At 50.2% G+C, this 14,411-nt stretch overlaps 1 protein-coding gene across 9 annotated transcripts in view; it reads left to right on the top strand.

Annotated features, from left to right (window-relative positions):
- KANK2 (KN motif and ankyrin repeat domains 2) overlaps positions 1 to 9,362 on the top strand; it is a 32,823-nt gene extending 23,461 nt beyond the window's left edge. For all 9 annotated transcript variants that reach the window (XM_055236637.1, XM_063616005.1, XM_055236633.1 and 6 more), the window contains 4 exons: positions 462 to 604; positions 3,051 to 3,251; positions 3,333 to 3,422; positions 7,039 to 9,362. In XM_055236637.1, coding sequence (XP_055092612.1) covers positions 462 to 604; positions 3,051 to 3,251; positions 3,333 to 3,422; positions 7,039 to 7,092 — 488 coding nt within the window. In that variant the 3' untranslated portion in view covers positions 7,093 to 9,362. The remainder of the gene's footprint in view (positions 1 to 461; positions 605 to 3,050; positions 3,252 to 3,332; positions 3,423 to 7,038) is intronic.
- The last annotated feature ends 5,049 nt before the right edge of the window (positions 9,363 to 14,411 follow it).

Below are 14,411 nucleotides of genomic sequence, written 5' to 3'. Positions count from 1 at the left end.
ATCTCTGGAGCCCTGGTCTAAGAGAAGGATGCGTCCTCAAGTCTGGGGCTTGTAAAGAAGATGTCCTCAGCTAGTAAGAAACTTGCCCTTCCCTCTTCTATTGGGGGAGACAGCCCCCTGGGCTGATGAAGGACTCAGGGCCCACAATCTGATGTGGGAGACATGGGCCAGTCTGAGGGTAAATGGCTGTTCCAAAATTAACAGGGGAGACCCAGTTTCTATTCTCAGCCCTAAATATGCCAGCATCAGGGGCCCCAAATCTGATGGAGGAGGGACTGTCTCCAACTTTAGGAGCCCCTGGTCTAATGGAGATGGAGATCTCTGGGGCAGAGTGGGGTCCTCTGAGAAAAGGGACGGATTAGGGCATGCCTAGACCGATGGAGGAGATGTGATATCCACGTTCGTTGGGGCAGTCCACTAGCAGAGATCCCTGGTCTGAGGGTTCACACCACCTCTCTTAGGTGTCTGCAAGGTGGACAAACAGAACCGTGCTGGCTACAGCCCTATTATGCTCACCGCCCTGGCCACCCTGAAGACCCAGGATGACATCGAGACTGTCCTTCAGCTCTTCCGGCTCGGCGACGTCAATGCCAAAGCCAGCCAGGTATGGGGACCCCGGCTGCTGCAGACCCAGGTGGCTCTTCCTACTTTATGACATCCCAGCTGAGTGACAGGCCCAAGCCCAGGTGGTCTAGCTCCAGAGCCCTGCTCTTCATGGCCAGGCTGTCTCTGACACAGGACCTTCTTGTGGAAACTGGAAGGAGTGGAGGATATGGGGGTCCTTACCTTTCTTAATATGACCCCATCCCACATCCTGCTGGACAGTTCATTGAGCAGCAGCTGGGTTCCCTGGGCTGAAAACTGGGGGACTCAAATGGCGAACAAGCAGGCATGGTCTCCTGAAGCTCACTAGCCCGTGCTTCGAGCCATAAGCATTTCAGGGAGCACCGGGACTCGAGCCAGTTTGGACTCAGGGCTGCAGGAAACCACCAGGGGAGTTTAGGCAGGGAAGTGGCGTGGCCTGATTCCTGGTTTGAGCGCTCCCTTTGGCTGTGTGTTGGGAAGCAGAAACAGGTACTGTGGAGGTGACTGGGGCTTATGAACAGGTGTCTGGGCAAAAGAGCAGGGAAGCAAGGACCCACTGAGGACAGTGAGGAGGAGAGGGATCGCCAACAGTCTGAAGATAGCAAAGGAACAAAACGGAGCTGTGACGGGCCATAACAGGCATGACCCCGCTTTATCTTTATTGATTTAATTTTGTTTTAATTTCCAAGAAATTTTTTTAGTGGCTTCATTTTCAAAAAATTAAGGCCGGGCGCCATGGCTCATGCCTATAATCCCAGCACTGTGGGAGGCTGAGGTGGGCGGTTCACCTGAGGTCAGGAGTTCAAGACCAGCCTGACCAACATGGTGAAACCCTGTCTTTACTATGAAATTAAAAACTTAGCTGGGCGTGGTGGCACGTGCCTGTAATCCCAGCCACTCGGGAGGCTGAGGCAGGAGAATCGCTTGAACCTGGGAGGTGGAAGTTGCAGTGAGCTGAGATCGCACCACTGTATTCCAGCCTGGGCTACAGAGCGAGACTCCGTCTCAAAAAAAAAAAAAAAAAAATTAAGGTGAGGCTCACCAAGGTGGCTCATGCCTGTAACCCCAGCACTTTGGGAGAACAAAGTGGGATAAATTGCTTGAGGTCAGGAGTTCGAGACCAGCCTGGGGAACCTAGAGACACCCCCCCCCACCCCCACCTCCTATTAAAAAAGAAGGTGAAATTCACAAAACATAAGATTAAGATTAACTCCTTTATTTCTAACTTTTAATTTTATTTTATTTCTATTTTTTATTTTTTGAGACAAGGTCTCACTTTGTCACCCAGGCTGGAGTGCAGTGGTGCAATCACAGCTCACTGCAGCCTTGACCTCCCATGCTCAAACAGTCCTCCCACCTCAGGCCACCAAGTAGCTGGGACTGCAAGCGTGCGGCACCATGCCCAGCTAATTTTTTTTTTTTTTAGAGTCGGGGTTTTGCCAAGTTGTCCAGGCTGTAGTTTATTTATTTTATTTTTTACTAGAGACATAGTCTCGCTGTGTTGCCCAGGCTGATCTCTAACTCCTGGCGTCAAGCAATCCTTCCACCTCGGCCTCCCAAAGTGCCAGGATTACAGGCGTAAGCCACAGTGCCCAGAATTAACCCTTTTAGGCTGGGTACGGTGGCTCACGCCTGTAATCCTAGGCGGACGGATCACAAGGTGAAGAGATCGAGACCATCCTGGCCAACATGGTGAAACTCCATCTCTACTAAAAATACAAAAATTAGCTGGGCATAGTGGCACACACCTATAATCTCAGCTACTCAGGAGGCTGAGTCAGAAGAGTTGCTTGAACCCAGGAGGTGGAGGCTGCAGTGAGCCGAGATCGCCACTGCACTCCAGCCTGGCGACAGAGCGAGACGCCATCTCCAAAAAAAAAAAATGATTAACCCTTTTAAAGTGAACAATTAGTCTGGGCAACATGGCAAAACCCTATCTATACAAAAAATACAAAAATTAGCCAGGCATTGTGGCGCATGCCTGTAGTCTCAGCTACTTGGGAGGCTGAGGTGGGAGATCACCTGAGCCTGGGGAGGTTGAGGCTGCAGTGAGCTGCAATCGTGCCACTGCACGCCAACCTGGGCAACAGAGCAAGACCTTGTCTCTAAAATAAAGCAAAACAAAACCAAAAGCACTACTGGCATGAAATACATTCACCCTGTTGTGCAACCAACACCCCCATCTAGTTCCAGAACGTTCTCTTCACCCCCAAAGGAAACCTGTATCCATCCTCATTTCCTCTGCCCCCGCTTCTCCCAGCCTCTGGCAACCTCTCATCTGCTTTCTGTCTCTGTGGATTTATTACTCCCCTGGTGGCAGGAGGGTTGTTTGAGATTCAGGAGATCAGCAAGTTGAGGGTATATTTCACCATCAGAGTATGTGGGAGCTACAGCAGGTTCTAGACCAGGGGGTGTCCTGCCCTGGGGCCTGAATGAGCCATAATCCTGTTCCTTGCCCACACCAGGCAGGACAGACGGCCCTGATGCTGGCAGTCAGCCACGGGCGGGTGGACGTTGTCAAAGCCCTGCTGGCCTGTGAGGCCGACGTCAACGTGCAAGATGATGACGGCTCCACGGCCCTCATGTGCGCCTGTGAGCACGGCCACAAGGAGATCGCGGGGCTGCTGCTGGCCGTGCCCAGCTGTGACATCTCACTCACAGATCGCGTGAGTCTCCAACCAGGTGCACCCCAGGGAGGGCGGGAGCACTTCATGGGGACGTCATTCATAGCACTGGAAACTTTGCAGGATGGGAGCACAGCTCTGATGGTGGCCTTGGACGCAGGGCAGAGTGAGATTGCGTCCATGCTGTATTCCCGCATGAACATCAAGTGCTCGGTGAGTCTCAATCCGGCCGGGTAGGCACGGGATGGGTGGGTCTCTGAAAGGAGAGAGATTTGTTGTTTTTGTTTTTGAGGCAGTCTCACTCTGTCACCCAGGCTGGAGTGCAGTGGCACGATCTGGGCTCATTGCAACCTCTGCCTCCCGTCTTCAAGCAATTCTGCTGCCTAAGCCTCCTGAGTAGCTGGGATTACAGGTGTCCACCACCACGCCTGGCTAATTTTTGTATTTTTAGTAGAGATGGGGTTTCACCATGTTGGTCAGACTGGTCTCAAACTCCTGACCTTGTGATCCACCTGCCTCAGCCTCCCAAAGTGCTGGGATTACAGGTATGAGCCACCATGCCCGTTCTTGTTTTTGTTTTGAGACTGGGTCTTACTCTGTCACCAAGGCTGGAGTGCAGTGGCACAATTAAAGCTTACTACAGACTCCATTCCGGGGCTCAAGTGATCCTTTCACCTCAGCCTCCAGAGTAGCTGGGACTACAGGCGCACGCCACCACACCTGGCTGAGTTTTTTTTGTTTTGTTTTTTGAGACAAAGTCTTGCTCTGTCACCCAGGCTGGAGTACAGTGGCGCAATCATGGCTCACTGTAACCTGTATCTCCCAGGTTCGAGCAATTCTCCTGCCTCAGTCTCCAGAGTAGCTGGGATTACAGGTACACACCACCATGCCTGGCTAATTTTTGTATTTTTAGTTAGAGATGGGATTTCACTGTGTTAGCCAGGCTGGTCTTTTTTTTTTTTTTTTTGAGACGGAGTCTCGCTCTGTCCCCCAGGCTGGAGTGCAATGGCGGGATCTCCACTCACTGCAAGCTCCGCCCCCTGGGTTCACGCCATTCTCCTGCCTCAGCCTCCCAAGTAGCTGGGACTACAGGCGCCCGCCACAACGCCCTGCTAATTTTTTGTATATTTAGTAGAGACGGGGTTTCACCGTGTTAGCCAGGATGGTCTCGATCTCCTGACCTCGTGATCCACCCGCCTCGGCCTCCCAAAGTGCTAGGATTACAGGCTTGAGCCACTGTGTCCTGCCTGCCAGGCTGGTCTTGAACTCCTGAGCTCAAGTGATCTGCCCGCCTCTGCCTCCCAAAGTGCTGGGATTACAGGCGTGAGCCACCGCACCCGGGCATTTTTTTATATTTTTTTTAGAGACTAGGTCTCACTATGTTGCCCAGGCTGGTCTTGAATACCTGAGCTTAAGCCATGCTTCCAACTCGGCCTCTGAAAGCGCTGGGATTACAGGGGTCAGCCACTGTGCCTGGCCAGAGGAGACGGATGTTTATGAAGAGCTGATTGTGCATGGGGTTCATGCTAAGGATAAAGTCAGAATATGGTCAGCTGCTTGCTGAACCTTCATAGTGCCCCAATGAGGAAATTAGTCACAGAGAGGCTGCATGGTCATGGTTGGCATAACAGTATTCGCGCATGAGTCTGTCTGGTTCCAAATGCGTGTCTTAGTCACCATTCACTCATTTGAAAAATATTTATTGAACGCCTGCTGCATGTTAGGCCCAGTTCTAGGTAGTCCCCAGTGGTCACAGCACTAATCAAAACAGAAAACAGTATCCACCCTTATGGAGTGGGCATTCTGGTAAGAGACACAATCAGGCTGGGCGCAGTGGCTCACGTCTGTAATCCCAGCACCTTGGGAGGCTAAGGTGGAAGGATTGCTTGAACCCAAGAGTTCGAGACCAGCCTGGGCAACATAGGGAGATCCTGTGTCCCCCCAAAATACAAAAATAACCAGGCGTGTTGGTGCATGCCTGTACTCCCGGCTACTCAGGAGGCTGAGGCAGGAGGATCACCTGAACCCAGGAAGTCGAGGCTGCAGTGAGCCGTGGTTGCATCACTACATGGTGACAGAGTGCCACCTTGTCTGGAAAAAAAAAAAAAGAGGCCAGGCGTGGTGGCTCATGCCCGTAATCCCAGCACTTTGGGAGGCCAAGGTGGGTAGATGATTTGAGGTAAGGGGTTCAAGACCAGCCTGGCCAACATGGTGAAACTCCATCTGTACTAAAAAAAACAAAATATTAGCCAGGTGTGGTGGCGCATGCCTTTAATCTCAGCTATTCTGGAGGCTAAGGCGGGAGAATCACTTGAACCCGGGAGGTGGAGGTTGCAGTGAGCCAGAAATCATGCCATTGGGCAACAAGAGCAAAACTCTGTCTCAAAAAAAAAAAAACAAAAAACAAGGGACGTGGGATGGCGAGTGATGGGGAAGCTATTGGAGTCCCTCAGAGAAGAGATGACATTTGAGTCAACACCTGGAGAAGTTAGGGAGTGAATCATGTGGTCTTCCGGGCAGCAGGAACAGCCAGTGCAGCAAAGGCCCTGAGGCAGGGTGTGCCTGATGTGTTTAAGGAGCATTCAGGCCAGACTCAGTGGTTCACGCCTGTAATCCCAGCACTTTGGGATGCCATGGCGGGCAGATCACCCGAGGTCAGGAGTTCAAGACCAGCCTGGCCAACATGGTGAAACCCTGTCTCTACTAAAAATACAAAAATTAGCTGGGCGTGGTGGTGGGTGCCTGTAATCCCAGCTATTCGGGAGGCTGAGGCATGAGAATTGCTTGAACCTGGGAGGCAGAGGTTGCAGGGAGCTGAGATTGTGCCACTGCACTCCAGCCTGGGTGACAGAGTGAGATTCCGTCTCAAAAAAAAAAAAAAAAAAAAAAAAAAATTAGCTGGGCATGGTGGTGCATGCCTATAGTCCCAGCTACTCGGGAGGCTAAGGCAGGAGGATTGCTTGAGCCCAGATGGTCAAGGCTGCTGTGAGCTATGATTGGACCACTATACTCCAGCCTGACGACAGAGCAAAACCCTGTCTTTAAGCAAAAAAAAAAAAAAATCTAGGCTGGGCACGGTGGCTCATGCCCGTAATCTCAACACTTTGGGAGGCCAAGATGGGCAGATCACCTGAGGTCAGGAGTTTGAGACCAGCCTGACCAACATAGAGAAACCCCATCTCTACTAAAAATACAAAATTAGCCGGGCGTGGTGGCGCCTGCCTGTAATCCCAGCTACTAAGGAGGCTGAGGCAGGAGAATCACTTGAACCCAGGAGGCAGAGGTTGCAGTGAGCTGAGATCATGCCATTGCACTCCAGCCTAGGCAACAAGAGTGAAACTCTGTCTCAAAAAAAAAAAAGGAAAAGAAAAAAAAAAGCCAAAGTCCTCTCCAAAGCCCAGCAGGCCCTGCACAAACACCCTCACCTTCCCCACTACTGTTTCTCTCCCCCTCCAGCCACACTGGCCTTATTGCCACACCCCCTCTGCGCTTACCCCAGGGCCTTTGCACATGCTGTTTCCGCTACCTGGAATGCCCTTCCCTGCTCACTGGCTCCTTGATGCCATTCACAGTCAGCTGAGACCTCACCCTCCCTGACCAGCCACTGTCCACCCTCATTCCTTTGCATCCCTCACCCCCAGTGAACATTCTTGACCACAGTCATGAGTTTGCTTCTTCAAGGCGGTGCCCCCAGATTGCCACCTCCTTGGGGCCAGCGGCCACACCTCCCTCCTGCTTACCCATCATATCTACCAAGCCAGCCACCACTTTGGCGCCTCGGGGGATTGGAAAGGATCCCAAACAAAAAGAATTCTGCTTCTCATTTCAGTTTGCCCCGATGTCAGATGACGAGAGCCCTACATCATCCTCGGCAGAAGAGTAGCCGTGAGGGAGGCGGGGGCCAGCCAGACCGGGAGCAAACTGTCCCTTGTCCCCGTCTCCTCCCTGTTCCCATTCCTCCCTGGCCCACCCCACTCACACTCCCCAAGGCCAAAGGCTCAAAGGCAAGCGAGCTCTCCCTCTGCTTCCCTGGGGGAGCCCCAACAGCCACAGGACTCCAGCTCCAAGCGGGTTTTCTTGGCTCCCCAGTTCAAAGCGGCCACAGCGCAGACCGAAGCAAAATTCTTGTATACATTGGCGCCAGGGCTGATGCTGGGGTGTGGGTTTTATGAAGAACATTGAGAACAATCAGCTGGTAATTATGGATGGAGGAAGAGGGAGAGGAAAAAAATATTGTATTTTTGAATCATTGTTGCAGGAGGGGGTGGGAATCTTAGGATTCGTTGCCAGATTTGAAAGTCACTGGAACTTGCATATTTTCATTTTAATCCTAAGTGTTATTACACACCAGTTGGGGTTCACCCTTCATCCCTCACTTAATTGTCTAATATAGAATAGTGTTATGTCCACTGCCCCGCTAGACGGCTTTCTTAGGGGAATTTTCTTCTGGTTGTTTCACAAGACAGATTCTGTCCTTGTCACCCGGGAGAGAAAACTCAGTCTTTTCACCCTCATTCAAATGAAGGGACTCAGGACAGGCTCTGTGACTTAACAGGGAGCCAATCAATTCACAATGAGAAATTACCGGCCAGGCGTGGTGACTCACGTCTGTAATCCCAGCACTTTGGGAGGGCAAGGCAAGAGCTTGAGCTTGAGCCTAGACGTTAAAGACCAGCCTGGGCAACACAGCAAGACCTGGCTCTACAAGAAATTTAAAAATTAGCCAGGTGTGGTGGTGCACGCCTGTAGCCCCAGCTACTTGGGAGGCTGAGCCCTGGAGGTCGAGGCTGCAGTGAGCTATGATCACACTATTGCACTTCAGCCTGGGCGACACAGCGAGACCCTGTCTCAAGAAAAAAAAAAAAGGAGACAAATTACCCAGAAACCCCTCCCTTCCCCACATGGAGGCCTTGGCAAATGTTAATTTTCCTAGAAAATCCTTCAGACCTGGAAACGCAGGAAAAGAATCTGGCTCTCAGAGTGGCTTCTGCGTCCCCCCGCCAGGCCCCAGACTAGTCACAGGGCCGTCCTGTTCCTCCCTGGTACTCCAGAATTTCTCTCCTTGAAGGAAAGAAAACAGGGCATGCGCTTGTTGGCAAAACGCAGGGCCAGCTCCCAAAAACCCCATGTGTGCACGATTAAAAGTTGGCCGTCCCCAGGCCTCCCGGCGCAAACTTAAAGAGACAGGGCTTTGCTGAAAACCAAACATGGGCCAGCTGGGCTTTTTAACAACCTAGAGACTTTCCGGAGCTGCCTGGAACAGAGCCTGCGGGAAACGGGGCCTGCCAAAGACACTCACAGTTTCCTTCGTGGCCTGTTTTGGTCCCCTAAGAATCTCCACATCATTTTCTTTCTTGTGCCTTTTCCTTGGTGAGCAACAGAAAGGGAAGGGTTCCAAGCCTCTAAAAATGTGCCTTGTGATCAGGAGCGCGCTCCAAACCAAATACATGCGCTGCCCTTTCGAGACCAGTGAGCTCAACCTCCAAGGCTTTAAAAGCCACATTTCAGCAAGAGAAAGCGCTGAGAGCTCGCAGGTTCATTAAACAAGGCAAAGCACTGGTTTCTCTCCTTAGAAAAGTAGGTTTCTTGGCTTGATGTAGACTGGCTTGCTTTGATTTTTTAGTGAAGGGAATGTATGTGAAACAAAATAGGGCTTGGCTGGTCAAAGGAGACAAGCAGGATGGATGGATGGATGGATGGATGGATGGATGGATGAATAGATAGATGGTGTTTGCATGTAAATTGCAGAGAAAACAAAATCAAAGCTGATTGGAAACAATTAATTATGGGTGTCTGAGGGGGAAGGCCACAGATTTGGGCAGCTTTGAGAAGCGGTACAAGAGTTCTGTGCCTGTGTGTCCAGCCCTGGAGCCAGCCAGTGCATTTATTTTAAGCTCTTAGAAGCAACTCCTTGGCCCAGGAATGCATGACCCCTGAGATGGGTCCACGCATCTCTCTACATTCCTTCTCTCCATGGGATACTGGACTTGTGCCTCTGCGCCCATTCTCTTCTCACGCATATCCATGAGCTTTAATTTCACTTTCTGATCACGGTACGTCCATAAAGCCAGTATTACACTTAAATGAAGTATTCTTTTTTGTAATCTTTTTTTAGAAGGTAAACAAATTTAATAAAGCTACCAATAATGTTGATGATTCTGTGTCTTTTCTTTTTTCACTGTGCTCCCTTTTAAGCTTTAAGATAGATATCTTTCCTTTTTTTCTCTCTGTCTTTTTGAGACGGAGTTTTGCTTCTTGTCACCTAGGTTGGAGTGCAGTGGTGCGATCTTGGCTCAGTGCAACCTCTGCCTCCTGGATTCAAGCAATTCTACTGCCTCGATTCTCCCAAGTAGCTGGTACTACAGGTACCCGCCACCATACTCAGCCAATTTTTGTATTTTTGGTAGAGACGGGGGTTTCACCATTAGTTGGTCAGGCTGGTCTCGAACTCCTGACCTCAGATGATCCACCCGCCTCAGCCTCCCAAAGTGCTGGGATTACAGGTGTGAGCCACCGCCTTTTGTTGTTTTTGGAGACAGTCTCACTCTGTCTCCCAGGTTGGAGTGCAGTGGTGCAAATCATAGCTCACTGCAGTCTCTACCTGCAGAGCTCAAGCAATCCTCCCACCTCAACCTCCTGACTAACTGGGACCACAGTCTGCACCACCACCCCTGACTTCTTGTTGTGGTTGTTGAGACGGAGTCTCCCTCTGTCGCCCAGGCTGGAGTGCAATGGTGCGACCTCAGCTCACTGAAAGCTCCACCTCCTGGACTTAAGCAATTCTCCTGCCTCAGCCTCCCGAGTAGCTTGGATTAGAGGCACCCATCACCACACCCAGCTAATTTTTGTATTTTTAGTAGAGATGGGTTTTCACCATGTTGGCCAGGCCAGTCTTGATCTCCTGACCTCAAGTGATCCGCCTGCCTTGGCCTCCCAAAGTGCTGGGATTACAGGCGTGAGCCACCACACCTCGACTAATTTTTAAATTTTTTGTAGAAATGGGGTTTTGCTATGTTGCCCAAGCCAGTCTCGAACTTCCAGTCTCCAGCCACTCTCCCACCTTGGCCTCCCAAAGTGCAGGGATTACACATATGAGCTGCTGCAAATCTCTTTTTCAAAATGGACTTATTTTGGAAAGTGTTCAAAGCTATAGAAGAGTTGCAAGAATATCACAGTAAACACCTTCATGCTCTGTCCTAGACCAGCACCCAACAATAGTGTAGCCACTAGCTACATGTGGCTATTTTCATTTAAAGGTAAATGAGGCTGGGCGCGGTGGCTCATGCCTGTAATCCCAGCACTTTGGGAGGCTGAGGGAGGCGGATCACCTGAGGTCAGGAGTTCAAGACCAGCCTGGGCAACATGGTGAAACCCTGCCTCTACTAAAAATACAAAAAAATTAGCTGGGCATGGTAGCGGGCATCTGTAGTCCCAGCTAGTCGGGAGGCTGAGGCCAGAGAATCACTTGAACCCAGGAGGCAGGGGTTTCAGTGAGCTGAGATTGCCCCACTGCACTCCAGCCTGGGCAACAGAGCAAGACTCCCATCTATAAATGAATGAATGAATTATAATTAGCAGGCTTGGTGGCTTGTGCCTGTAGTCCCAGCTACTCAGGAGGCTGAGGCAGGTGGGAGGATCACTCGAGGCCAGGAGTTTGAGGCTGCAGTGAGCTATGATTGTCCCACTGCACTCCAGCCTTGGTGACACAGTGAGACCTTGTTTCTAAAAAAGAAAAAAAATTAAGTAAATGAATTATGCCTGGCGCGGTGGCTCACGCCTATAATCCCAACACTTTGAGAGGCTGAGGCAGGTGGAATATTTATGTTCAAGACCAGCCTGGCCAACGTGGTGAAACCCCATCTCTACTAAAAATGCAAAAAAAATTAGCTGGGCATGGTGGTTCATGCCTATAATCCCAGCTACTGGGGAGGTTGAGGCACGAGAATCACTTGAACTTGGAAGACGGAGGTTGCGGTGAGCTAAGATTGCAGCACTGCACCCCAGCCTGGGCGACAGAGTGAGGCTCCAACTCAAAAATAAGTAAATAAATAAAGTCAATGAATTATAATTAGTTCTCAATAGCTTTACGTGGTTGGTGGCTACTGTATTGACTTGCAGAGATACTGAATATTGCCATCATACAAAGTTTTGTTGAACACCTGCTGTGAACACCTCAGGAAAAGAAAATCAATCTTTTTCTTTCTTTTCTTTTCTTTTTTTTTTTTTGTGAGACAGGGTCTCACTCTGTTGCCCACCAGGGTAGAGTGCAGTGGTGCGATCATAGCTCACTGCAGCCTCAACGTCCGGGGCTCAAGCAATCTTCCCACCTCAGCCTCCAGAGTGGCTGGGACTACAAGTGTGTGCCACCATGCCTGGCTAATTTTTTTTATTTTTTGTATAGACGGGGTCTCTCTATGCTGCCCAGGCTGGCCTCAAACTTCTGGGCTCAAGCGATCTCCACACCTCAGCCTCCCAATGTGCTGGGATTGCAGGCATGAACTACTATGCCTGGCCTAAAACATGGCTCTTTAGTGACTTTTGTGTTCTAATGCCAAATAATTTATAGCGATTTATTACAAAAGTCAAAATTCAGCCGGGCACAGTGGCTCACCCCTGTAATCCCAGGACTTTGGGAGGTCAAGGTGGGCATCACCTGAGGTCAGAAGTTTGAGAGCAGCCTGATCAACACGGTGAAACCCCGCCTCTACTAAAAATACAAAAATTAGCCAGGCGCAGTTGCACATGCCTGTAATCCCAGCTACTCAGGAGGCTGAGGCATGAGAATCACTTGAACCTGGGAGGCACAGGTTGCAGTGAGCCGAGATTGTGCCACTGTGCTCCAGCCTGGGCAACAGGGAAACTCCGTCTCAAGAAAAAAAGTCAAAATTTGAGCCGGATGCGGTGGTTCACACCTGTAATCCCAGCACTTTGGGAGGCCAAGGCGGGTGGATCACCTGAGGTCGGGAGTTCGAGACCAGCCTGACCAACATGGTGAAACCCTGTCTCCGGCTGGGCGCGGTGGCTCACGCCTGTAGTCCCAGCACTTTGGGAGGTCGAGGCAGGCGGATCACGAGGTCGAGATCGAGGCCATCCTGGCCAACATGGTGAAATCCCATCTCTACTAATAAATACAAAAAATTAGCTGGGCATGGTGGCGTGTGTCTGTAGTCCCAGCTACTCGGGAGGTTGAGGCAGGAGAATGGCGTGAACCCAGGAGGCGGAGCTTGCAGTGAACCGAGATCGTGCCACTGCACTCCAGCCTGGTGACAGAGTGAGACTCCATCTCAAAAACCAAAAAAAAAAGGCCGGGCACGGTGGCTCACGCCTGTAATCCCAGCACTTTTGGGAGGCCAAGGCGGGCAGATCACGAGGTCAGGAGATCGAAATCATCCTGGATAACACGGTGAAACCCCGTCTCTACCAAAAAAAATACAAAAAATTAGCCGGGCGTGGTGGTGGGCACCTGTAGTCCCAGCTACTCGGGAGGCTGAGGCAGGAGAATGGCATGAACCTGGGAGGCGGAGCTTGCAGTGAGCCGAGATTGCGCCACTGAGCTCCAGTCTGGGCAACAGAGTGAGACTCCGTCTCAACAAAAAAAAAAAGAAAAGAAAGGAAGGCCAGGCACGGTGGCTCACGCTTGTAATCCCAGCACTTTGGGAGGCCGAGGTGGGCGGATCACGAGGTCAGGAGATTGAGACCACGGTGAAACCCTATCTCTACTAAAAATACAAAAAAAATTAGCCGGGCATGGTGGCGGGCGCCTGTAGTCCCAGCTACTCAGAGAGGCTGAGGCAGGAGAATGGCGTGAACCTGGGAGGCGGAGCTTGCAGTGAGCCGAGATCGCGCCACTGCACTCCAGCCTGGGTGACAGAGCGAGACTCCGTCTCAAAAAAAGAAAAAAAAAAAAGAAAAGAAACCCTGTCTCTACTAAAAATACAAAATTAGTCGGATGTGCTGGCACACCCCTGTAATCCCAGCTACTCAGGAGGCTGAGGCAGGAGAACTGCTTGAACCTGGAAAGCAGAGGTTGTGGTGAGCTGAGATCACACTACTGCACTCTAGCGTGGGCAATGAGAGAAACTCCATCTCAAAAAAAAAAAAAAATTCAAAATTCAAACAATACAGCAGTGTTTAGTCCTTGCAGGGTGCCATAATCCCACTTGGTAGGAATACCATTGTCAACAGTTTGGAGCATCTCCTACCAAATCTTTTTGTAATATGTTTGGTCTTAATTTTTTTTTTACAGTTCTTTTTTCTTGAGGTATAAAATGAATACATTTTGTGCACAAATGGTGCACAAAAGAGTACAGTTCCTTCCATAGCTTTTTTGCAAATGGCACCCCCACGTCACTGGCACCAGAACTGGAAAAGGAATATCATTGGCCCCAGCAGCCCATGGGCCCCTCCCCTCAGATCTCCCAGAGGTAATCATGTCTCCTGACATCTCATTTCCTCTGTTTATCCGATAGGCTGTTCAGTCAGGAGATAACAGAAGGTTTTCGGAAGACCCAGAAATGTCATGCTAAGGAGTGTATTTCTAGACAGAAGGTCCATTACTCGTGTCAATTTCCTCTGGCTCTGTGAGCCAAGAAGCGTTCTTGGGAAATAAACTTTCTCACAAAGCAATTGCCAGGACCATTTGTCATTATCTTTATTTCTCTTGTTCAGCTCACCCTGAAGACCTATTCCCCCCATCACATAGTTTCTTGCTTTGCTTTTTTTTTAGTATATTTTTAATTTTAATTGTGGTAAAATATACATGACATAAAACGTACCACTTTAACAATTTTAAAGTGCAGAGTTCAATGGCATTAAGCACATTCACACTGTTGTGCAACCATCATCACCATCCATCTCCAGAACTTTCTCAGTTTGCAAAACTGAAACTCTGTCTCCATGAAACACTCACTCCCCATACCCCTCCCCAGCCCCTGGGACCCACCATTCTATGTTCTGTTTTTATGAATCTGACGACTCTAGGGACCTCCTATAAGTGGAATCACACAGTGTTTGTCTTTTTGTATCTGACTTATTTCACTGAACATGTCTTCATCCACCTCGTGGCATGCGTCAGAATTTCCTTTCTTTTTTTGCGGGGTGGGGACGGAGTTTCTCTCTTGTTACCCAGGCTGGAGTGCAGTGGCGCCATCTCATCTCACTGCAACCTCCACCTCCCGGGTTTAAGTGATTCTCCTGCCTCAG

This window comes from Symphalangus syndactylus, chromosome 13 (assembly GCF_028878055.3).
Source record: "Symphalangus syndactylus isolate Jambi chromosome 13, NHGRI_mSymSyn1-v2.1_pri, whole genome shotgun sequence".
NCBI classification, from domain to species: Eukaryota; Metazoa; Chordata; class Mammalia; order Primates; family Hylobatidae; genus Symphalangus; species Symphalangus syndactylus.
Note: the sequence above shows the minus strand (reverse complement) of the source record. Positions and strands in the feature narration are given on the sequence as shown.